This window comes from Eucalyptus grandis, chromosome 11, assembly GCF_016545825.1.
Source record: "Eucalyptus grandis isolate ANBG69807.140 chromosome 11, ASM1654582v1, whole genome shotgun sequence".
NCBI classification, from domain to species: Eukaryota; Viridiplantae; Streptophyta; class Magnoliopsida; order Myrtales; family Myrtaceae; genus Eucalyptus; species Eucalyptus grandis.
This window is the reverse complement of record NC_052622.1, coordinates 13,561,397-13,585,231: the sequence shown is the minus strand read 5'-3', so window position 1 is coordinate 13,585,231 and position 23,835 is coordinate 13,561,397. Positions and strand designations below refer to the sequence as shown.

General features: G+C 37.8%; 1 protein-coding gene across 2 annotated transcripts; it reads left to right on the top strand.

Moving 5' to 3' along the window:
- Positions 1-18,653: 18,653 nt before the first annotated feature.
- Positions 18,654-23,553, top strand: LOC104424980 (single-stranded DNA-binding protein WHY2, mitochondrial). Of its 2 annotated transcripts, none has more exons than XM_010037534.3 (9): positions 18,654-18,779; positions 20,050-20,101; positions 20,767-20,888; positions 20,991-21,088; positions 21,179-21,274; positions 21,380-21,474; positions 21,732-21,805; positions 22,433-22,521; positions 23,156-23,553. In XM_010037534.3, the coding sequence occupies exons 2-9, from the start codon at positions 20,067-20,069 to the stop codon at positions 23,270-23,272; spliced, it is 726 nt and encodes a 241-aa protein (XP_010035836.2). In that variant the 5' UTR covers positions 18,654-18,779; positions 20,050-20,066; the 3' UTR covers positions 23,273-23,553. The 2 variants fall into 2 exon arrangements, with proteins under 2 accessions (XP_010035836.2, XP_039160107.1); XM_039304173.1 differs by lacking the exon at positions 18,654-18,779 and adding an exon at positions 18,844-19,165.
- Positions 23,554-23,835: the final 282 nt, after the last annotated feature.

Here is a 23,835-nt window from a genome sequence, read left to right as displayed (position 1 = left end):
GGAAGGATTAAATTACAATCTACTCAACATAAGTCAACTGTGCGATACTTGATTCAAAATTAATTTCCAAGAAGGCATTTGTTCAGGAACTAGTAAAGATTTCTCTCAATCTTTTATTGGATGAAGACATGGCAATATCTATCTTTTGTATATAAAACTAGAAAGTTCTCAGTATATAATATCCATCCAAGATTAAGCAAACATTTAGCATCGAAAACTTGGCCATGTTAATATGAAGCAGATTGCCAAAATCTCTTCTAAGAAACTCGTTCATGGACTCCCCAATCTGACTTATTAAAAGTCTGATCTATGCATGCCATGTGTTTTTAGAAAATAGGTTAAAAGTTCTTTTAAATTTATAAATCAAGTTTCTACTAATTGAGTTTTGCAGCTTCTGCATATGGATCTCTTTGGACCAATCAAAACTCAAAGCATTAGTAGAAAGAGATACTACCTAGTAATCGTGGATAATTATTCTCGTTTTACTTGGGTTTACTTTCTGCCAAATAAGTCTAAAACCTTTTCTCACTTCTCAAAGTTGGAATAAGTACACTATCAGTGCCAAAAGTTGTGTACAGCACTCACTTTGGTGCCAAAAGTCTCCGTCAGATCACTTAAGTGCCAAAAATTTTGAAAAGCGATCATTTAAGTGCCAACGCCGACGAAATTGGCCGAAAATCCAACGTGGCCTTTTTTTATTAATTTTTGAAGCTGACGTGGCTCATCGGAGAGTTGAGTCAACATCCAAACACCAAAACGACGCCGTTTGGCATCTTTCCCCCAACTTTGAAACCCTAATCCCCAAACTGAGAGAGAGGGAAGGCTCATCTTCGTCTTCTTCTTCCTCGAAGACCCACACCAACAACGGCACCAGCATGGCACTAGTAGCAGCACTGGCAGTGTACCAGCAGCGACATCAGCAACGCACTAGCAACAATAGCGTAGCAGTGGCACCTTCAACCCATCTTCTTCTTCCTCCTCCTCCTTCACCCCCACATTCGATTTTTCTTGCAACTTATTGCTCGAGCAACAATCTCAGTCTCTCCTCGCTCACCTGGTCGAGCAACTACAATGGTGGCTGAGCAACGGTGGCCAAGCGACGGTGGGCAAACAACGGTGGCCGAGCAACAGAAACCCTAATTTCAATCCCCATGTGAGCTAAACGGCGTCGTTTCTGTGAAGCCATCCATGTAAGATGGAAAAACGACGTCGTTTAAAGGCCCTATCGATTTATTTATAAAAAAAAAAACCACGCAATCATTTTGGCCGGAATTTTTTGCCAGTAGCACCAAAGTAATCGTTTTTCTTCCGATTTGGCACTTAAATGATTCGACGAAAACTTTTGGCACCAAAGTGAGCGTCGTACACAACTTTTGGCACTGATAGTGTACTTATCCCCTCAAAGTTTGCCAAGAAAGTTCAAAATGAAAAAGGATATGCTATTTTAAGCATACGGCAGGACCATAGAGGTGAGTTCGAAAATCAAAACTTTGCTAAATTTGTGATGAATCTAGTTTCCAACATGTTTTCTCTTCTCCATATACTCTAGAGCATAATGGAGTTGTGAAAAAAAAAATAGATCTTTGCAAGAGATGGCAAGAACTCTTTTAATTGAAAGCAATATTTATTCTCAATTTTTGGCTAAAGCAGTTTCTACAGCTTGCTATATCATTAACAGAGTATTTTTAGGGCATATTTTAGAGAAAACTCCTTACGAAGTTTTTAAAGGGAAAAAGCCAAATGTTTATTATTTTCATGTGTTTGGTTGTAAATGTTTTGTTTTGAAAAATGCAAATGATCGAACTGGTAAGTTTGAAGAAAAATCGGACGAAGGAATTTTCCTTGCCTACGAGAATATTCAACAAGAAGACTCAGTCCGTGGAAAAATCTATAAAGGTCAAATTCCAAAACTCTGTACAAAATCAGCTGAATTAGACTCAACTTGAAAATTCTGAACCTACTCCAGACCTTACAAAGTCTACTTCCCCTAAAGTAGTTCAGACTTTTAAAAAACAACAACAAGAAGAACTAGTAGATTCAACTAAAGCGGAGAATTAGCAAATCTTCAGGCCAACCAAGAATGGAAGCATAAGTCTAGTCATCCTAAGGAACTTATCATTGGCAACATTGATGAAGGAATTCGTACCAGATCCAAAAGGCGAGAAATGTCTAGTGCTCTAGAACTCATTTCTGAGATAGAACCCAAAAGTATAGAAGAAGCCCTGTCTGATGAAAGCTGGATTGAAGTTATGCAAGAAGAGCTCAGACGGTTCAGCATCAACAATGTTTGGGAGCTAATTCTTAAACCAAAAGGTAAATCTATAATTGGAACTAAACGGATTTTCAGGAACAAAATGAACGAGAAAGGAAAAGTGGTTAGAAACAAAGCAAGACTCATGGCCAAAGGTTATACGCAAGAGGAAGGGATAGACTATCATGAAACCTATACACCAGTAGCAAGGTTAGAAGCAAATAGACTATTACTTACTTACTATAAAAATTTCAAATTATTCTAAATAGATATCAAAAGTGCATTCCTCAATGGATTTATCCAATAAGAAGTCTATATGGAACAACCACCTGAATTTGAAGATCCAAAAAGGCCAGACTCGGTCTTCAAACTGAAAAATGCCTTATATGGATTAAAGCAAGCACCTCGAGCCTAGTATAATAGGTTAAGTAAATTTCTAATTCAAAATGGTTTTGTTAAAGGAAATGTGGATACTACTTTGTTCATTAAAAGATAAGGTAAAGATTTTCTACTCGTTCAAATCTATGTTGATGATATTATCTTTGGATCTTCTAATGAAAATTTGTGCAAGAAGTTTTCTAAGTCTATGCAAGATGAATTTGAGATGAGCATGATGAGTGAATTATCATTCTTTCTCATATTACAAGTAAAACAAATGAAAGAAGGAATTTTCATTCACCAAGAAAAATATGCAAAAGATCTCATTAAGAAGTTCGGATTGGAGATTTGCAAAAAGACCAATCTACCAATGTCAAGCTCTTCGTAGCTAGATAAAGACAAAGGGGAAAGAAAGTTGACCAGAAGCTCTACAAGAGTATTATTAGTTTGCTTCTTTATCTTACTGCTTCTAAACCTAACATATTGTTTAGTCTTTGCATTTATGCTAGAACTCATGCATCAAGATTAAATGCGACAACACCAGTGCTATCAATCTCACAAAAAATCCAATTCTTCATTCAAGAGCAAATTACATAGAAATTCGATATCATTTCATTAAAGATCATGTTCAGAATGGAGAAGTTATGATACATTTTATTAACTCGAAGAATCAGTTAGCAGACATATTTACAAAGTCACTGGAGAAAAGTCTTTTTGAGTTTATTCGCACCAAACTGAACATCATATCTTTTATCAGTTAAAGTATGAAGATGATCAGACTCAGAATAACCAAAAGTTGCGACTGTAAGTTAATTATGTACTGGTAATTTAATTTTTGGATGAAAATTTGAAAAGGTACGTTTACTTTTTGAATCGTTACTTACTTATTTTATTTTTTTAGTTTTGAATTTATGATAGTTTTTCAAAAAGGCAGTTTTAATTTTTAAAAAGGCAATTTTACTTTTTCCTTTATGACGATCCGTATACTCCGTTTCATATGCTTTATATACTGTCGATTTTCTTTTTTTCCATTTTCACTCACAAACCCTAGAATACATAACTCATTTTTCTCATACTCTCTCTAGTTTAATCCGAAAAGCTTTCACCTTTTTCATGATCAAATTGAGAAATCTCCCAAAGAAAGTGACAATGTCTTCCCAAAGAAAGTCCTCTAGAATCGCAAGCGGGGGACCATAGCATATGCGTGAGGGTCCTACGCACTTTGATCTGACTGAGGAAGAAGACTCTCCACAACAGCAGCAGCAAAGTCAACAACAACACTCTCAACCGTGTCACTCTTCTCAACCTAGGACTCAAGTTCCTCCACAGCAAGATGTTGAAGAAGAAATCATTGTAGATGCTGAACCTATAAGAAACCTATAAGAACTCTTAAGCCCGAATTTCTCTTCAAACTCTACTCTAAGTTAAAGGAGGGTGGTACTGCAATGACTTTCATTGATGAGTTTTTGAGCGAGAAAGGATACAGATGTGAAACTCATTTTTTGAAGCCAATGGAAAGTATGGACATTGGGCCTATTGGTTTGACAGCAAGAACTTTTGCAAATTTTCCAAGTGATCCACAGTTTGGATCCTTTAATCAGCCTGAAGGGAAAGATGACGATGAAAGGATGTTCACAAATTTTCAGCCTAGGATGGGCGTCGCTGCAAATGTTCGTGGTGAAAGGATGGATCTTTTTCGTTCTAAGTACCACAAGAGGACTTATTCTAAACTACTGAAGCGAGGGGTGATGAACCCTAGAAGTGTGGACTTTGATTTTTTTGATTCATTGAAAGTGAAACTGAGGGAGAAGTTTGCACTCCTTCACCTCGAATGCTTTTGTTCTGAGACAACTATTGCTCACCCAGAACTTACGACTTACTTCTATTCAAATCTATCCTTTTTAGATGCAAATAAATTTTCTTTTACGGTTAGGGACAAAGATTTTGTGGTCGATGTGGACACTATGGCTAATGTGATTGGGGTGGAAATAGGAAGTTTCCAACCAATCAATGTGTTTGTTGTTCACGCTACTTTGGAGCTTGTTCAGGATAGGATTGCTGAAGGTAGGATTTCTTACTCTAGAATGAATACCTCTAATATTTTGCTTCACAAAATTGTGATCAATTGTCTCAGACCCAAATCTACCTCAAAAACTGATGTCTCAAACTCTAAAGCAAAGCTGATGTAAGCCATCAACATTGGCTACAAGTTCTCTCTGCCTCACATTATTCTTATGCACATTATTCTTATGCACATGCATAGGACAGTGGTGAAGGACAATGGGCAACTCCCTTATTCTGCTCTTATTACTCGATTATTCAAACATTTCAACATTCAACCTCCTAAAATTCTGTGTGTTCGAACCATTGCTCCAATGGTAGTTGGACTGAAGATGGTTTCCAAGATACGTTTGAAGGAGCTGAACAAGGTTTTGGAGAGCATTAAGGTGAAGTCCCCTGTCAAGGCAAAGCAAGACTCTGCAGCAGGAAAAAGGAAAGGCAAAGAGCCCATGAGCGCACCAATCAAGAAGAGGAGAGCACTCATCTTGCAGGATGAAGAAGATGAGGATGGCATTACTCTCTCCGCCTTTGCCTTAAAGAATTTACAGAGTTTTATTAGCTTTCAAGGGCCAAAGGACCGAGAGCACAAAGAAAGAGAAGAGACAGAGCAGAGAGATGCAAAAAGAGAAGAGAGGAGAACAGAGGAAGAGGAAGGAAGAATAGAGGAAGAAGAGAGAGGAAGAGAATAGGAGGAAGAAGAGGATCAAGATGATTCTCTTGAACCTACATTTGCTGGAGAAGAAAGAGAACAACATCACCTTGGTGCTGAAGAAAAGCAAGAACGAGAAGAAGAATATTTTTCTCTACTTGAAGGCATAGAGACATGGGGAGCTACTAACAAAAAAGGTACTTATTCACTTGCTTTTACTAGTGATGATGTTAGCCGTTCTCCTGCCAATCCAGAGGTTATCTATGCCTCTTAATTTCCTGAAGCTGGTATTGAGGCATCATCTCAAAGTCTGGATGTTCTAGCTGAGGTTCCATCATCAGTTAACACTCCTCAAACTGATCATGCTAAAGCGAGTACTCAAACAGATAATACAGCAGACTTTAAGAGACTGCTCGAGCTTCTTGTGGAGATCAAAGTTCAGCTTTATGGATTGGAGTGTGAATTTCAGAACATGCAATCAGCACATCAAGCCACTTCAATCTCTCTACACGATCAAATACAAGCTCTTAAGTTTCAAGTTCAAGCCACTGCAAAGGGTGAGGATATTGAGCAACTAAAGGAGGACCTAAGGAAGTTGGAGGAGATTATTAAGTCTATGGGGGATTTCCAAATCGTTCGCATCCCCAAACAACCATGATTTTTACCCAACTCTTTTTATCATTTTTCTCCACTTTTTGTTGTTGATAAAAAGGGGAGAGAGTTTGTGCAGATTTGACTTGATTTGACTTATCGTTTAATATTTTTGCTTGGTTTGCCTTTGGTTTGATTTTAATGACTTTGAACTGGTATAATTTGGACTTTTGATTGTAGAACTGATTTTGAATCTTTTTTACACTTGCATCAATTAAGTTTGTGATTTTAATTATGGATGGATAGTTATTTATCATGTAGGATTAACATGTTTTTCTGTGGTTGCAAAATCAATGCTATCCAGGTCCTAATCAACTTATTTTATATTAGATATCATATTCCGCTTAAGTGTTGTTTTACAGGCTAAAAATTTTCAAATCTGTAGAAAAATTTTGTCACCATAAAAAATGGAGAGATTGTTAGAGAAAACTCCTTAACTGTTTTGAAGCTTTCTAAAGACTTGTAAACTTAAGTGTTATAATTTGAAAAACTCAGACGCTACTCTCAAAGTCCATCCACATTGACGGGTTCCAAACCAAAGAGAGAAGACTTATCCAGATGCAGGTTTATCTTCAAGGATTCGGTTTGTATGGTTTGTGGAAGATCTTATGGCTAGATATAGCATCTTATGATCAATTATTCATATTGATATCAATTTGGATAAACAAATCTCTTGAAAGGCGAAGTATACTTGGAAGGTTCTACTTATGGAAACCAAGATCCTAATTGTATGGGCAAGCATGATTGATTGGCTTTTATCACATTCCTAAAACGACTCGAAATCTCTTTAATTGATTTTGTCCAACGGGTATATTGGAATAACTCTTTTGGAAAGTGGCAACGGTAGTAAAGGCATAGATGAGTATTTAAGGCGGACTCTCTAGTTGTTCAAGTGTGTACGTGACAGAAAAATTCCAAAGTCTGAAGCTTCCTAGTTCTTTGCTATTTCAATTGTCGAGCTTAACTTGTACTAAAAAGAGAGAGCAAACACTTGTGAGACTTTGGAAGAGTGTAGTAGAGTTTCTACACTGTAAAATCAAGAACATGAGACTGTAAAAACTCTTTTGATTCATAGTGAAATCCAGCCGTAGGCTGTCGGTGCAAAGAGTAGACGTAGACTTGAACTAAGCCGAACCACTATAAACTTTATGTTTCTATTCTCTTTCCCTGAACTCCTTACTTTAATTCGTAGCTTTATATATCTGCTTATAGTTGATTACATCTTCAATCTATTACCTTCTAAAGACAATTTACTTTCATCAAATCTTGCGAAAATTTTATTTACACCTATTCACCCTCCTCTAGGTGTTCTTACTAGCCCTTTCACAAGAGTCCCATCTGCGCTCGACCCAACCACGTTCCCATTTTCGCTTGCAAAAACTGAGTAAGGCATCTCTCTCTCTCTCTCTCTCTCTCTCTCATGATTTGTACTTGGTCAACTGAGGCTGTTGCTATCGATTTGCGCGTCCTGCAAATTGGAGCTTCAATTTCGAAAAAATTTGATCTGGAAATGGAGTTTTAGGGCTGAAAGTTGGAATTTTTGCGCCAAGGAGTGAAATCCAGAGGGTTAAATCTTTTTCCCGTATTCTTTTTGCTAGAGGGTCGATAATGCTGGAGACACCCTGTTGCTTCAAATGGTTTCATAATTTTTTTATTATCTAGAAAGTATTAATTTTCTCATCGGCATGGGTTGTCGGAGTTGTGGGGGGTTTCATACACGGGTTTGACTCACTTGGAGAAAGATTGTAAATTTTGGCATGGCATTGAAGGGGAATGGTTACTAGGGTTCTTGCTTGTTGAATCTTAATGCATTATGCTCTTTGTATGCTGGGAAATCTTAGTGCTTTTTTAGAGTGCGGTCCCTCTTCGTATGGTTGAAATGTCAACTCACATTGCATTGGTGTTTGGCCGTTATCGACTGTATCAGGGCTGAGTTGATCGCCCGAATTTTCAATCGGTTGTTACTTGAAATCTCACTACACCACTTGATTTTGTCATGCTTCAAATTCTTCAGCTAAAGCTAATGTTGATTCATTAGGTATTCAATGTGTTCGATCTTTATCTTTCTGAACTTTGGAACTTCAAATGTAGACTTAACTGTTCCTTTGCTTGCTATTTTACTTTCATAAAAAATTATTGAAACATGGTTTTACGGTACTTCCTATCCCCTTTTCTTTTTCAATCTAATAAAGGAAAATTATGGAGCAGTGAAGTTATATGGGATGAACTTACCGGCTCAATGACTTACTGAGTCCCTTCTTCTCTAAACTGTAAGCTCTGTCTTTTGTAATTTTCAGCTCAAGTGTTTTCTCTGATTTTGTAATTGATTTCTGACCAAAAACTAGAATTTTAATCTTTCAGCAAAATTGGTGATCTTGTGTTACTGGATGGAAGTCTATGCTTTGATATGATCTTGTGTTGCACAATAATAATGATCTCTCTCTCTCTCTCTCTCTCTCTCTCTCTCTCTCTCTCTCTGGGATTAAAGAAGAATCCTGGATGTAGCTGGTTTGAGTCAAAGAAAGGGGAGATACACGAGTTCTTTGCAGGTGATGCAAAGCATCCGAGGTCAAGCGAGATAAATAAAGTGTTAGAGGATCTTCTGGAGAGATTAAAGGGACATGGTTATCAACAGATCCTGAGTTCAGTAGCTTATGATGTAAGTGAGGACGACAAGAAGCGAATATTGATGGCTTATAGTGAAAAGCTGGCTCTGGCATTTGGGCTGCTGGACTCTAGCTCAATTGCCCTATCAGGATCATGAAGAACCTCAGGATATTTGAAGACTGTCACTCTTTCATGTGTGGCGTATCTCACATTATTGGGAGGGAGATTATTGTGAGAGATAAAGTGAGATTCCACCATTTTAACGGTGGGAATTGGTCTTGCGGTAATTTCTGGTGACCGTATCAAGCACATACATCGCTGGAATTCTTTGTCGTGACAGTAGTTGTACGTTATAATTCTTATCTATAAATGGGCTCCTGGATTTGCTTCGTGTGATTTTACTGATACAATCACGCTATTGTTAGATTCTTTTCCTTAGAGGGCTCAAGAGAGATCGCTTTGATGAAGTGCTTGTCGGGCCGGTTCAGGTCTCTTCTCCCACATACTTGTATTCCTTTTTTGATCATCTAAACTAAAGATGCAGTCTCTAACTTTTGAGGTGATGGCGCGAGTCCGTAGAGCATAAATACTGAGAAAGTCTTGATAATATTCCCACATCTCAACATTTGAGTTCGACAAGTTTGAGGTTCTTTTAGGCCTTCCCTCTTGCCTTTCCTTGCCTTTTTGGATAGCAGTATGGTAATATACGCGGTCTGGCGGTATTTTAGGCTAACTTCGTGGCACCTTATCACCTACGGATCCAATCAACATTGCGCCCATCATGATTAAACGAAGGAATTCAAAACAAGTTAAGTACGCGTTTGGTAATGTTTTTGTTCAAAAATTGTTCCAGAAACAGAATTAGAAAAAAACTATTTCTGTTCCGGAAAACAATTTTGACCAAAAACGCGTTTGGTAAACTTGTTTCAAGAAAAAAATAAATAGAAACACATTTGGTAAATTTGTTTTCTTTTTTTGTTTCTTTTAATTTTTAAATATTTTTATTTTATTTTTCCTTTTTTTTCTTTCTTTTTTCTTTTTTCTTTTTTTCTTCTTTTGGCCGGTCACCGGCCTCGGCCATGGCCGGCAATCGGGCGACGAGGGCCGGCGGCCTCGCCCAGCCACGGCAAGGCTCGGCGGCACCCGGCGAGCCCGAGCTCGTCGAGCCTCACCCGCTCCGACGAGGCACGTCCCCGCCTTAGCTAGGCGAGCTCGGCCTCACCGAATCTAGGCAAGCTTGAGCTCCCCTAGCCAAGGCAAGGCCGAGCCTCGCCAGGGGCCGGTGACTCTCCAGCGAGGTCGCCGGCCCTCGACGGCCAATCACCGGCCATGGCCAAGGCGCGACGCCGAAAGAAAAATGAAGAAGAAAAAGTGTTTCTTGTGTTTATTTTTCTTTCAATTCTTCAAAAAGTGTTTCTGGAACAAAAAATAATTTTGTTCCGGAACAAAAAAAACAGATTTTGAACAAAAACACAAACAAATGCGTTTATGTTCTATTTTTGTTCCCGGGAACAAAAAAACAGAAAATCTGTCCATGAACAAAAAAAAAAAGAAACACAAACATGCAGGCCCTTACTTTCTCTGAGATTAATCTCAAAAAATTTGTGCAGAACAGAAATCGAACCCGTGACGAGCTTGACACTGATTTAGGTTAACCTCAATTGCGGCGAATGCCCTGTTCAAAGGCCAAAAAGTCCGTGGCAATGGAGCAAAGCTGATTTGCAGAGTCCTTTTTGGTGGGTCTCTCTCACTCTCCCTCCACTATTTAGAAAGACTCCAAATCTCTTCCATTGGCTAAGTGGAGGAACCTCATATCCTTGTATTGCATCGGAACACATCAGCACGAGCGTAAGATTCTTCTCGTCCACATTTGCTGGATAAAATTAAGGTGCCCTTTTCCGACCAAATCATAGGTTTTGTCAAGCGGCTGAAAGTGAAAGCCATCTTGTCCTGAGTGGCGACTAACTTATAGTATTCAGATCATGCACTAATAAGATATTGCCTTGAGAGGCTCTTGGTAGATTATTGGGGGAATCCAGCCTACCAAGGTCAAAAAGAATGAAAGGTTATAGCTCCACTCCACCTCAAATCCATGGCGAGCAAAATGGTGCAATACCCTGAAATCACATCAAAAGTGATTACTGACACAACAATGCTTTTAGCAAGCTACATAGTTCAATCCAATTTGGAACCTATGCCCTACATAGGAACTATTTGAATACGGAGAAACACTTGTGTGGACCGGTTCTAGGGATGTCGTGAAATCCACGCAGGACTTGTATAGAACTTACTACTGGTCATGATCAAGATTGATTTAGTTTACTGTACAATGGATATATAAGGAAGTATTTTACTTGAATTTGAAGCAACCATATACTCTGCTTATCAAGTTGAAAGGAAAATGCTAGTTCAGGCAAACATCATAATTTGTGAGTATCGCCAATAGTAAAGACCATGTCCATCATATCAGACCCACATCATTGAGACTTCTTATGCCTCACATGCTTGGTCAATGCCTACAAAGTTTAATTTGTCCAACTACCTGTATCACTTTCATATTTGACTGATTAAAGTATGCCACACTAATTGTGTAGATGAGTGTAGATTGTGTTTAGCTACCCATAGTTGATGGAGATTTTGTGAACGAAACACCCCTTATACAACTAACTAATGAGGATAACTTTACACTTTTTAATACGCTGTCTCTTGTTGTATTATAGTATCGTTAAATTGGAGAGTGAGTTAATTCGAATTTAGCATACCATGACTCATGGTATAATATTGTATTGTATGTTACATTACATTGTGATTATATAGTGCTACATTGTGAGCATTGCATGTATAAGCCATTTTTTGAGAGAGGGGGGGGGGTAGGTTTCGAATGCTGAATATAAGTTGAAGACTAGTGAGGAAAACATCATCGTTCCCACGTGTAACATTCTCATAACTTAGGAACTATAAGCGAGCGAAAAACATAAGACTCTTGCACCTTCTGGTGCTAGGGCAACGCATGTCACCTCTTTCATCACCATATTCATTATTATTCCTTATCTCACATTATTCTTGTTCGCAAACACCTTGTACCACGTAGAACTTTGGCCAGGCTTATAGAAATAACCCTCTCTCGCACGGTTTGGTTTCTATGGCTAGCGAAGGGCGGAAGGGCTGTCATGGTTATGCTGCTTGTCGGGTCCTCCTGGCGCTTTCTTCTCCGGGTCTGCATCCATAGTCGAAGCCCACTCAACATAGCTCGGCTTGGCTCCGTCGCGGTTGCCGAGTTGACGCAAAAGAAGACGGCCAGCATTCCTCTTATCCACGAGAGCACGTCCCTGTGCATTCACGACGAGAAACGCAAAAAGAACTGCGACGAGTAAAACCCGCCTCGCATTCGAAAAACCAGCCATGTGCGAATGTGGAAAGATGCGAATGAGCAGAAAGATGCGAACGTGGGTACAGTAGGAGCTTGAGCTACTATGCAAGTCCAAGGCAAAGGATTCTTCTTCTTTGTGTGCTTGACCTGAGCATTGGATCGCTCTATTTATAGACGGACGATGAGAGAAAAGGGTGGATGAGTAGGGACAACCTTGAGTCACACTGAGTCACACTAGCATTTCGATTTTGTCCTCGATACCACATGGTCCTGGCATTAATTGTCCCCCTCTGAGACTTGTAATTCTGCTTATTGTGGGTGCCCCATCGCCATAGGGCCGTATCAATTTAAAAACTCGGTCATTTTGGATCTTCACATATTGTCGCCGCTCCTTCCTTTTTCTTGGATGAGCCTCCACGCCCACCCCAAAAGTCAAAGCATAAAAAAGGGTACTTAAATCCAAAAAACCCGGTCATCATTGCCTTAATGCCACTGTTTTTTTGGACGGTGACTGTAAACAAATAGCCCATCTTTCATTTTCTTTCAATAAAGAGTTTCGGATAGACAGATTATGTATAAGTTTTGTATTAGATCTTCTAACATGGTTTCAAAGTCAGATTCTCTATCTTAATTTATTTTACATGTACAGCCCCTTTCTTATTCGTTTGTCTAATGTCCAATCCAATGTTGAAGCCAGCGAGCCCCTTGTATTGGTTGCCAATCTATCCTTTCTCTAAAGTGTTGGTAATATTTCAAGCCCAATAAGAAAAGACACTGATTATATAGATAGGATAAGACACCATTATAAAATAATTTTCAAAAAGTAACCTTTCGCGCCACTCAGTTAACCTAACTAAACAAGCATAGGGTTGGGCTTGAAAACAAGAAGCGAATGATTGAGAAGGCTTTTTTCAACCTAAGTTAGGTTTGAAATCATTTCCCTATTTGTCAATCTTAGATTAGAAGCTGACTGAAAAATGGATGCGCTCTACTAGCACGGCTCGCTTTGCTTTTATCGCGGAGCTCACTGCTTTTCATTTTTTTAGGAGTAGATGCTTGTGGAGGAAATCAATCCAGCCACAGGTTTTTCTCCGGCTATCTTACTACGACTTCATCCTTATCAAAGACCCCACAGCAATATGTTTTGGGTTGGACTTTTTAACAAATATAACATATTAATTTAGGATATATAAGTCCCTGTGGTCCACTTTCGAGTCTTGGCCATATAATCCGCCACATACACATTCACAGGACTATTCTCCCACTTTCCCTCACCAAAGAGTCTCTCCATGCCCTAGGAGAGTCCAAAGTGGAGTTGCCATGGTCGGTATCGGATCAAATCATCAGCATTTGGGAAAAATTTTAGGTCAATCATGCAGTACTCGTGGCAGTAGGGGAGATCAGTAGTTAAGATCATAGAGGGTACAGGCCTCTCGGTGCTCGTGTAGTGTCCTCGACAACACTATAAAAAAAATCCTTTCATCACTTGGAATCTCTTCATGTCTCTCCCTCTAACCCTTCCCTTTTCTAGCTTGGCCGCGCTCCAATGCCGTGACATGTCAAGTTTTTGTCAGATGAGCAATTTGAAGATGCATGCAATGATAGGTTATAAGGATGAAAATGGAGATGACAACCCCAAGTCCTCGACACGTTGCCCCATCCTCATATCGTGTCTTTGTGGAGAAGATAAGATGGGGCGGCAGGAGATCTCATTCCCATTCGCACACCTTCCCTACGGTGACAATCCACGTGGAGTAGCATCCATGGCTTGGGCGACCTCAAATGAGCACGGCTTTCAAGCGAATCCTTCTCGACAGGATCTCTTTTGGCCAATCCCTAATCAATCGCATGAAAGCAGATCAAGTAGAGTAGGGATGAGCATGATTCAGTTTGGTCTGATTTGGATGGAAAATTGAGCTAAACTGCAATAATATGGTTCGGAAGTTTTAAAACCAAACTTAACTATATAAGGGTCTGAAATTAGATCAAATTGAATAGAGCTCATCATTTTTTATTCGACTTCTCTTATCTGATGGAGTTAAATTTCATATAATATTTAACTTTTAATGAGCTTGAATTGGTTAAAGGCTCAAGCTATCATCTAAAGATAGAATAGCATTATAATGTATCAATTACCGCCACAACATCGACTTATGCATAGTTTGGAGGGAAATTCCAAATAAGAGCATGAAGTGTCTTTATTTTTTCAAATAAATGCATGAAGTGAACGTTGTGTCAAAATAATGACCTAAAATAACTAGGTTGGTCTCAAATAAGGGATTGAAGTAGTTATATGTGACTCTCTAGAACATCACGTGCGACGCATGTACTTTCTTATTTTTATTTTTTTGATAGCAAGCGGAAGCACCACAAATACGTTACCATACAACATACAAGAAAATTATCACACAAATTAAATATTATACACAATAATTCATTATGTTAACCTTATATTTACAACCCATAATAATATTCCAAACAACACACAAAATACCAAAAGACCTCAGAAAGGTTAGGATCGCCTAACTTCAACATTATCCTCTTATACCCAAAAGCTTGCCTATACCACACCAAAGCTAAAATCGAATGATCAATGACCTCCTCATCAACGGCCTATCGAAAATGTAGTCAGGGGAACCATCAAATCCTCTTAGTGGTCCAATTAGTTGCCATCAAAGATCACGTACCAAGCTATGTACTGGTGTGGAATCCACTCAGTAAATCCCATGTCGACCCAAACCCTGACTATACACTTAACATACACAATAACCATATAAGACAATACCACTTCTTTATAACTATACTCAATGTAAGCTGGAGCTCCAAAAAGTAACGGTGGTGGAAGAGCCATCCTACAAGTCTAAAAAATGAGCTGAAGTCTAGTAAATGAAATTCCTAAGTCTAAGATAGGAGATCCACCTATCACTCAATTTGGCATTGCAATAATTGTGAATTTAAGATAGCACAAAACAACTATACATAATGAATGCAAGGATAAAAGTACTATATTTCCTATCATGACATATCAATAAGACAACCATAAGATCGCATAAGATTGATTGCTCTCATGTGCAAGCAAATTTCATATTATATATCACAAGTACCACAATATCTCATCAATTTACACGTATGAACTCATGTTCGTCACTAGCCAAGACCATCTCAATTGATGAGACATCTCAATTAACAAGGCATCGTCACCACCAATTCCTGGGGGATAGAATTATACATACCCATTTGTCACACCTCAGCCTATCAATCACGAGTCTCCTCTACATTAATGAGGATTAATGCACCACCGTACATCCGCATGACAATGGCCATTTATTAACATCACACCATGGCTTCACAAGCCACATCATATCATGACTACACAAGTCATGTCATCATAAAATTTCATGTCATATTAACCTTGTGGAGAACCGTCTCATACGGTATAACATTTGGCTAACTCCAAAGTCTCATACATACTCATATAAGGGAATTTGTTCAGTGGTGATGAACAAATAAACCATGGCAAAGGTCTTAATCATGAAGTATCAAAGACATACATAATTAATCACAATACAATAAGCGTCAGATACTTTTCGATGTCCATAATTGCTGGTGACAACACATTATTCTCTTGGCATTCTCATATAACCATGAGAATCAATCAATTACGTATACTTTAACAAATAAATATTCTTTTTCTTTTCACCAAGTCATAATCATTCGGTACAAAATTTTTACTAGTTTATCAATTCTTGATATCCATTTAGCAATAGACACTACTACTCTCATAATTAAAATAACTCATAAATTTACATTTTTATAATAAAACCACCCTTGATTAAGCTCACCTTTTTCCACAAAAACTAAAAAGTATTTTCTATAATTCCAAATTCTTAACAACTAGACTATTGCCCTAGTAAAAATTATCATTTTATAAATTTACCCCTAATTTCCAATTTTCAACCAACCAAGTAATATTAATTAAATTAAAAAATAAACGCTATCCTTTTTGTTATCTAAGACATACTAACATTTTATTTACACAATAGACACTCCACATATTTTACAAAACTAAAACAACTCATTTTTGGTTAATTAGTTCAACTAGTTCCAATTTTTACATAATTTACATGTCATTTATTAACTCTAAAAATAACTTTTTCACTTATCATAACAAGATTCCACAAGCTGTGAACAGTCCTCAGAGGTTTCAGTTTTTGCATATTCATCCCTTAACTTGGCAAAATTATGAATTTTGCCCCTAAAACCTCTAAACTCATTTTTTTGAAGTGATTTGATTCCCCTTAATTAATCTTACTTAAAAACCCACTTATTAAAACTAAAAATCATAAAATAAACTTGTTAACAGCCTTATCTCCATTTTGGAATTTTCAAAATCACCTCATAATTTGTCAAATATTTACTAAAACATCCCCTTCTTATGCCTAGTTTTACTATCTTCATATTTCTCCCATTCAAGTTGCTACAAAACCTTTTAGAAATCTCTCAAAGACACTCTAGACATATGAATAGCTTTTTACTATAAGCACAACAATCATCATAACTTAACATACAACTATTGCAACTTACTCACAGATAGAGTAAAATCTACAGTAAATAAACAAATAACCAATCAATCAATCAAGTTCAAGAGTACTAAGTAGATCATTCTAACTTAGTCCTTAGGTTTTTCACTTACCTTGAGTGAAATCTTCAACAAACAAAGCCTTTACTCACCTTGAAATCAAAATAATTATTAAAATTAACAAGTGTCATTCTTTAGAAAACGACAACGCTTATTTAATAAAAATAAAATGAAAATCTTTGAATTTACCTTGTGAGACACTAAATTGAAAAAAGGGATTTGGACCTTGTCTTGAAAGAGAGAGTGAAATAAAACTTGAACTTAAAGAAGTGAGGGAGATGGAGGTGCAAGTGAAAGAGGTAGGGAAAGAAGGCATTTATCTCTTGTCTTCCACACTTATTCTCTATATTGAAGAGTGGCTTGAAGTAATATTTATTAGCCTTGGTTAAAAGTAATAATGCCAATTAACTAGAGTTAAATGTAGACAAAAAATATATATAGGGTTAAGATAAAGTCATGCATGAGGTCATATAGATAAGTTCAAAGGATTTAATTTAGACATGTGAATAAACAAATGTGGTGGAGATGAAGACATTTGTCTAAGTTCTCATAGTGACAAATGGCATGGTTTAATAAAAAGATTGAGAAATTATGTTAATTTGGACAAATACTTTACACTGCAGTAAATAATCAAGAAAATCAATATTTATTTGAAACATTGGTAAATCAGAAAATTATTTTGAAGCCACTACAATTATTAACAAAAGATATAGAACAATAAGGAAATCTTAACTTAGTAAAAATTTAATGCTTGAAAATTATTCGATATGAATTTAAGAGTATCGATCCCACTGATAGTTACTATACTAATTATATATCCTGAATATCATGAACTATAAAGAAATTTCAGATGGCACACTTAAGTAGTTTCAAATAAGAGTATGATCTCGTTAGCCGGCTAAATATTCCAATTGGTGAGAGGCATTTTCATTTTAAAAAAATTAAAATTTTAATGATTTTTTTTATGCCAAAGATCTAGCTTAGCTCATCTTATGGGAGCACGGCACCAACTATACCTTAAGAGAGACTAGCCAACAACCCACTAGCTAGGGCCTCCCGCTTAAGTCACAGAACTGCTTTAGGAGTTATGGCAGACTCTGGTAGTCAAACCCCTAACTTGGTGGTCAAGATGCCTGGGCTCAACCAGCGCAGCCATGCGTGGGTGGAAATGGTTTTTCTTTTTTCTCTTGTTTCTTTTTTAAAAAATTTCGACAAGCGCCAACAAGGGTCTGATTGCCGACTGTTGAGTGAGGGCCACCACCCTTGCCAAATCTAGGCAAAGGTTGCCTCGACTTAGGCGCTCGCCAATTGTGAGCAACCCTCACTTGTGGCTTTTGAGGGCAGCCTTGCCAACCATTGGCAAAGTGACCCTTGCATATATTTGCCAAGAGGACCTTAGCTATTGCTCGTGAAAGTGACCCTCGTCCAACCCCCTTGGGGCATTACAATGGTTGCCCATTGCTTAAGACCAGCCACCAACCAAAAGAAACGGAAAGCCAAAAAGAAAAGGAAAATAGAGAGAAAAAAAAAGAAGAAGAAGAAAAGTTTCAAAAAAAAAAAAAAAAAAAGTGAAAGATGAAAATGTTCTTGACTAATTGAAAAGTCAAGTCCTTTTTTGAAATTAATATAGCTACTTATAAAATTCATTTGAAATCTTTATTTTAGACTCTTATTTAAAATAAAATTTACTTTATATTTTTATTTGAGCAAATGAAGACATTTTAAATCCTTATTTGGAATTTTTCCCATAGTCTCGCATTATGTCATAACTCATAAACATAGTTTGATTTGATGCAATTTTGGAAAACAAATCAAATCAAACCAAATTGCCAAATTTTAATCGGCTTCGATTTACAAACCAAAATTTTTTAAATTACATCTTGAGGATTGAGCTGACGATCATTTGATCTGGCGGTTTGAAACGAATTATGCTCGTTGCTCATTATTAGAAAAAAAAAAAAAAAAAGATTAGAGGATACAGAAAAAAAAACCAAAAAAAAAAAAAACAAAACCCTATAAAAATCTCAGCTTGAATTAAGCTGGACAAGCGCGCCTGGGGCTAAAGTTCTGGACTTTGCAACTCTGGGAACTTGAAACGTCGAGTTCGCGAGTCCGCGAGTCCCGTCTGCGCTCTGACCCTAACGCGTTCCCATTTTTCGCTTGCAGAAACTGAGTAAGGCATTCTCTTCCTCACTTCACTCTCTCTCTCTCTCTAGCTGTTTCATGATTTGTGGTTGGTCGACGGAGGCCGTCGTTATCGGTTTGCGCGCTCGATTTTCTATCTGCTCGGATCGTGCTCCCCGTTCTGCAAATTGGAGCTTCAACTTCGAAAATTTTGATCTGGAAATGGAGTTTTAGGGCTGAAAGTTGGAATTTTGCCGCCGAGGAGTGAAACCCAGAGGGCTAAATCTTTTTCTCGTGTTCTTTTCGCTAGAGGGTCGATAATGCTGGAGAGACCCTGTTGCTTCAAATGGTTTCACAATCTTTTTTTATTATCTGGGAAGTATTGATTTTCTCATCGGCATGGGTTGTCGGAGTTGTGGGGAGTTTCATACACGGGTACATGGCTCACGTGAACAAAGATTGTAAATTTTGGCATGGCATTGAAAAGGAATGGTTACTGGGGTTCTTGCTTGTTGAATCTTGATGCATTGTGCTCTTAGTATGCTGGGAAATCTTAGTGCTTTTTTAGAGAGTTCGGTCCCCCTTCGTATGGTTGAAATGTCAATTTAGATTACATTGGTGTTTGGCTGTTATCGACTGTATCATGGCTGAGTTGATCGCCCGAATTTTCAACAGTTGTTACTTGAAATCTCACTGCACCACTTAATTTTGTCATGCTTCAAATTCTTCAGCTAAAGCTAATGTTGATTCAATAGGTATTCAATGTGTTCAATCTTTATGTTTCTGAACTTTGGAACTTAAAATGTAGACTTAACTGTTCCTTTGCTTGCTATATTACTTTCATAAAAAATTATTGAAAACATGGTTTTATGGTACTTCCCTATCCCCTTTTCTTTTTCAATCCAAAAAAGGAAAATTATGGAGTAGTGAAGTTATATGGGATGAACTTACCGGCTCAATGACTTACCAAGTCCTATCTTCTCTGAATTGTAAGTTCTGTATTTTGTGATTTTCAGCTCAAGTATTTTCTCTGATTTTGTAATTGATTTTCTGACCAAAAACTAGAATTTTAATCTTTCAGCAAAATCGGTGATCTTGTGTTACTGATGGAAGTCCATGCTTTGATACGATCTTGTGTCACACAATAATAATGATCTCTCTCTCTCTCTCTCTCTCTCTCTCTCTCTCTCTCTCTCTCTCTCTCTCTCTCTCTCTCTCTCTCTGTGGGATGATAAATTTATCAATACTCTGTGTTTGTGTCTGCTATTTGAAATGGGTTATACATTTGTGCATATTTGATTAGTGATGTTCTGTTGTAGGTTTGCCCTTGAAGTTCATGGATCATTTCAGGAGAAAGCTATGGACAATCGGGTATCATGCTTGAAATAACAAATTGCTTAAGGGGACTCTATATTTACATTTTCTTTTTTTGTTTAGTCGGTGTTTTTTTCCTTGGTCTTGTAACCTTTTAGTTGGATAAGTGTGTTGTTCTTTTAATTGTTATTTGGAAGTTGGTCTGATCATATAAATAAATGCTGTCAGTTTCACTTAAAAAGATGACATACATATTTGAATTTACTAGATGCATCGAGTATTCAACTGCTGAGGAGTGTTATTACTAAATCACAATTGTCAAGCTTATGAGCTCAAGCTTGTGCATGACTTGATGAAAATGGAATCGAGTTGAGTTGTGCTTGGTTCATTCAGTTACCTAGCAAAGTTGTGCTGGGATACACACAAAAGATACTCATAAGTTTGGTATGAGTTGAGTGGAGCTTATGTTGAACTGTATAGACTTGGTTGGGAGTTAGAATCAAAGTCTGGTTTAAGTGCTCTATATTGTATGGAATTAATGGACGGGTGACCAGGGCCCTTAGAGATTTTTGGGACTTTTCTTTTCCTAGTTTATGTCATTTAATGCTTGTATGGTGCAGAGGATGGGTAGTTTCTCAACACTTACCCAGCTTTTGTTATTGTTTAGCTTGCCCTATCATTAGTAATGCATCTTGACTATGGAATTGTCTGATGGTGAATAGGATGAACTTGTCTGGAAGAAATTTACTGGGGGATGCTGTGTGTTGTAGAGTTTCTTCATTTAATCACTCTCGTATTTCTGGGGCTGGGTATTCAACTGCAAGACAAAATTTTAATGCCACAGGTATTATATGCGGCTTACGGGCATTACCGAGTGCTCTCTCACCTCTCTAGTGATGATTCAATTGTTTTCCTTATATGTCTAATGTGCTTATGGAATTTGCAGGAGGTACTATAAATAGAATATTTGCTCCATATTGTGTATATAAGGGGAAAGCTGCACTCTCTCTGTCCCCGGTTCTTCCTACTTTCAGTAAATTGGAGGTATGTCTGTTCCTCGTCTTTGTTAGAATATATCACAAAACATGTGGTAACCGCTTTCTGCTTTCACTGTATATCCTCTGTATTTAATAGTCTGGTGCTGGTCTTAAAGTCGATAGACACGGTGTCATGATGTTGCGATTTTGGCCTGCTATTGGTGAGCGCAAGTATGATTGGGAAAAACGACAGGTAAGCATTGGTCTGTTTATCAAGCTCATTTTCAGTTATCCTACATCAAGTCTGTTTGCAAATATGTTGATGATACAGAATTCTGTATTTGTTGCTTTTCTACAGCTTTTTGCTTTGTCAGCCACTGAGACTGGATCCCTCATAAGTTTGGGTTCAAAAGATTCCTGTGAATTCTTTCATGATCCTTCAATGCTGTCCAGGTTATTAAACTGACTTGCTTCTGCTAGTTCTTTAAATGCCTAGCCTTCCTCTAACTTCGTATGACTTGCCCTTTATCTTTTTCATGTCTGGCTCATTTTGTTTCCCCTATTTCTTTGTTTTCTCTTAAATGTGTTGTCTACCTAGAGTTTTTACATTTACGTATGCTTGAGTTTCAATAGTCAGGTCTTTCTGGATTGGAAGTCATTACTAACTTTTGTGTAAACGTGATGACATTGACAAGAAATTCTTCCTGCAGCAATGCTGGTCAAGTGAGGAAGAGCTTGTCAATTAAGCCTCATGCTGATGGGGGTGGCTACTTTATTTCTCTGAGTAAGTACTGTGTTTCTACTTAATTTCTAGAAGTGGTAAATATGCAGCCCTTCAATAGTGTTTGTTACATTTTGGTTACCTTAGACGAGCTGATTTATCTGTAGAATACTTTTATTTCTATTTTCTAGCATGATCATATAACAGCTAGGTCTAATTTTTAGTTTGGGTACCTAACTAATTCTCATAATGCATTAGTGTGATATACTCGCCTTTGCACCCCCTCTCCCTAGATCCTGGGTCCACATCTGTTCCCAACCGTCTTGAAGCCAACTTCATATGTAGTGTTTTTCTGTTTCTAGTAATCCACCTCCTATTCTCCTAGCTATACTTTGTCGTCACAATTTTCCTTTAAGACCATCATGCTCAACATTAAAACACCATAGCCATTCTCAACACCATAGCAATTTGCCAGCTAGAGCCTTATTAAAAAGCAACAAAAATTTAGTTCCCATAAGTTGCTTGATCGGATGGGTGTTATCTACTTTTGTTATTCGTGGCTCTTGAAGGTTGGAATTTGACTTCTGATTTCACAAAGTGGCTTAGATCTTTAAAAATATATAATGTGAATATCCATATATTACTTAAGCTGATTGGCACATGCTTGAATGTGAACTCTCTCACTTGCAGGTGTTAACAACAATATTCTGAAAACGAATGAGCGATTTACCGTCCCTGTTACAGCAGCTGAATTTGCCGTCATGAAGACAGCATGTAGTGTATGTCTTCGCTTATTGTCTCTAATTTCTTTATGGAAATGGTAATTGTGTTTTATATTTTAGCATCTAGCAAATGACTAACTGATCGTGACAGTAACTATGTTCCGTACTGCTTTTCTTTTTCATATTGCTTCTATTGATTAATCATCTACAATGTTTTGGTATATTGCAAACTGTTAAAACAAGGAAAATGGGGAGAAGGAAAGGGTAGGGTGGGGAGTGTTTGGAAAAGGAGAGAGTTTCCTAATTGCCAAATGGGAAATGATAGCAGGCCCTCTCTGCTTGATTAATAACATGGCTTCTAAATGAATCCTTCAGAAGGCTTCTTTAAAACCTTGTTCAGACCTCCTCTAAGCTACACTAATTTTCTAGTGCCTGTTACAGGCCATCTAAAAATAGTTAGAAGTTTCTCGGTATGAAGGATATTTATGATTGCCTACTGTGGAGACTGGAGAAGAATATTGTTTTAGTAGCTGCTCTCATGTCTATTAGTCTATGATTTTCTGGGGCACTTCTCTATGGGTAAATAGGCGTAGTGCTGATAATTTGAACGAGAGCACCTTTATGTCTTCCAATTGTTCTTTCATCTTTTCTACTCTAGGAGCATGTACTTTATGAGAGTCTGGTTTTGCAGTTTGCTTTGCCTCACATCATGGGTTGGGACCGGTATACCAATAACCAGCGGCAGGGAGCAGAGGAAAGTCCCTCGAAGGTGGATAAACAAATTCTGGATCTGGAGTGGGATAAATGAATGCTCAAATGGTGGTTTCACCTTTGCTTGAAACACTGCAACTTTTTTGTAAAAATCTGCGCCAACCAGTTGCTTAGCTCCAGTTCTGGGTGTTCGATAATGTGTCATGATCATGTATCGCTCCTTGGTATGTTTTGGAGAGTGCGTTCTGATTATATTTGTATGCGATTGAATTGACATCCTTTTCACGTACGACTTATGTTGCAATCCAGTTATCTACCATGAGCTTTCATTGGCTCCTTTTGGAGGCTTCTCAGAAGCTGTTCGTTGATGATTGTCTTGATTTGCCAGTTGATCTATATGTATGCTGCAGATGAAAGCTCCAATCTCGTTTTTGTAGCTTCCCAAAGTATTCAAATAGAATGATTTTGTGCTCAGAAATTCGAGTTTATAGATGGCTTCTTTAGCTACGGAATTGATGCATGGGCAGTGGTTGTGGGTGGTGCTCCTGGGGCGTCGCTTAGCAGGCTGAAGAACCTTGACTGTAATTTTCATGACAACGCATCCCTTGGGTTCCATGATATCATCATGAAGATACCCAAGAAGAGCAAAATCCTGCCTGC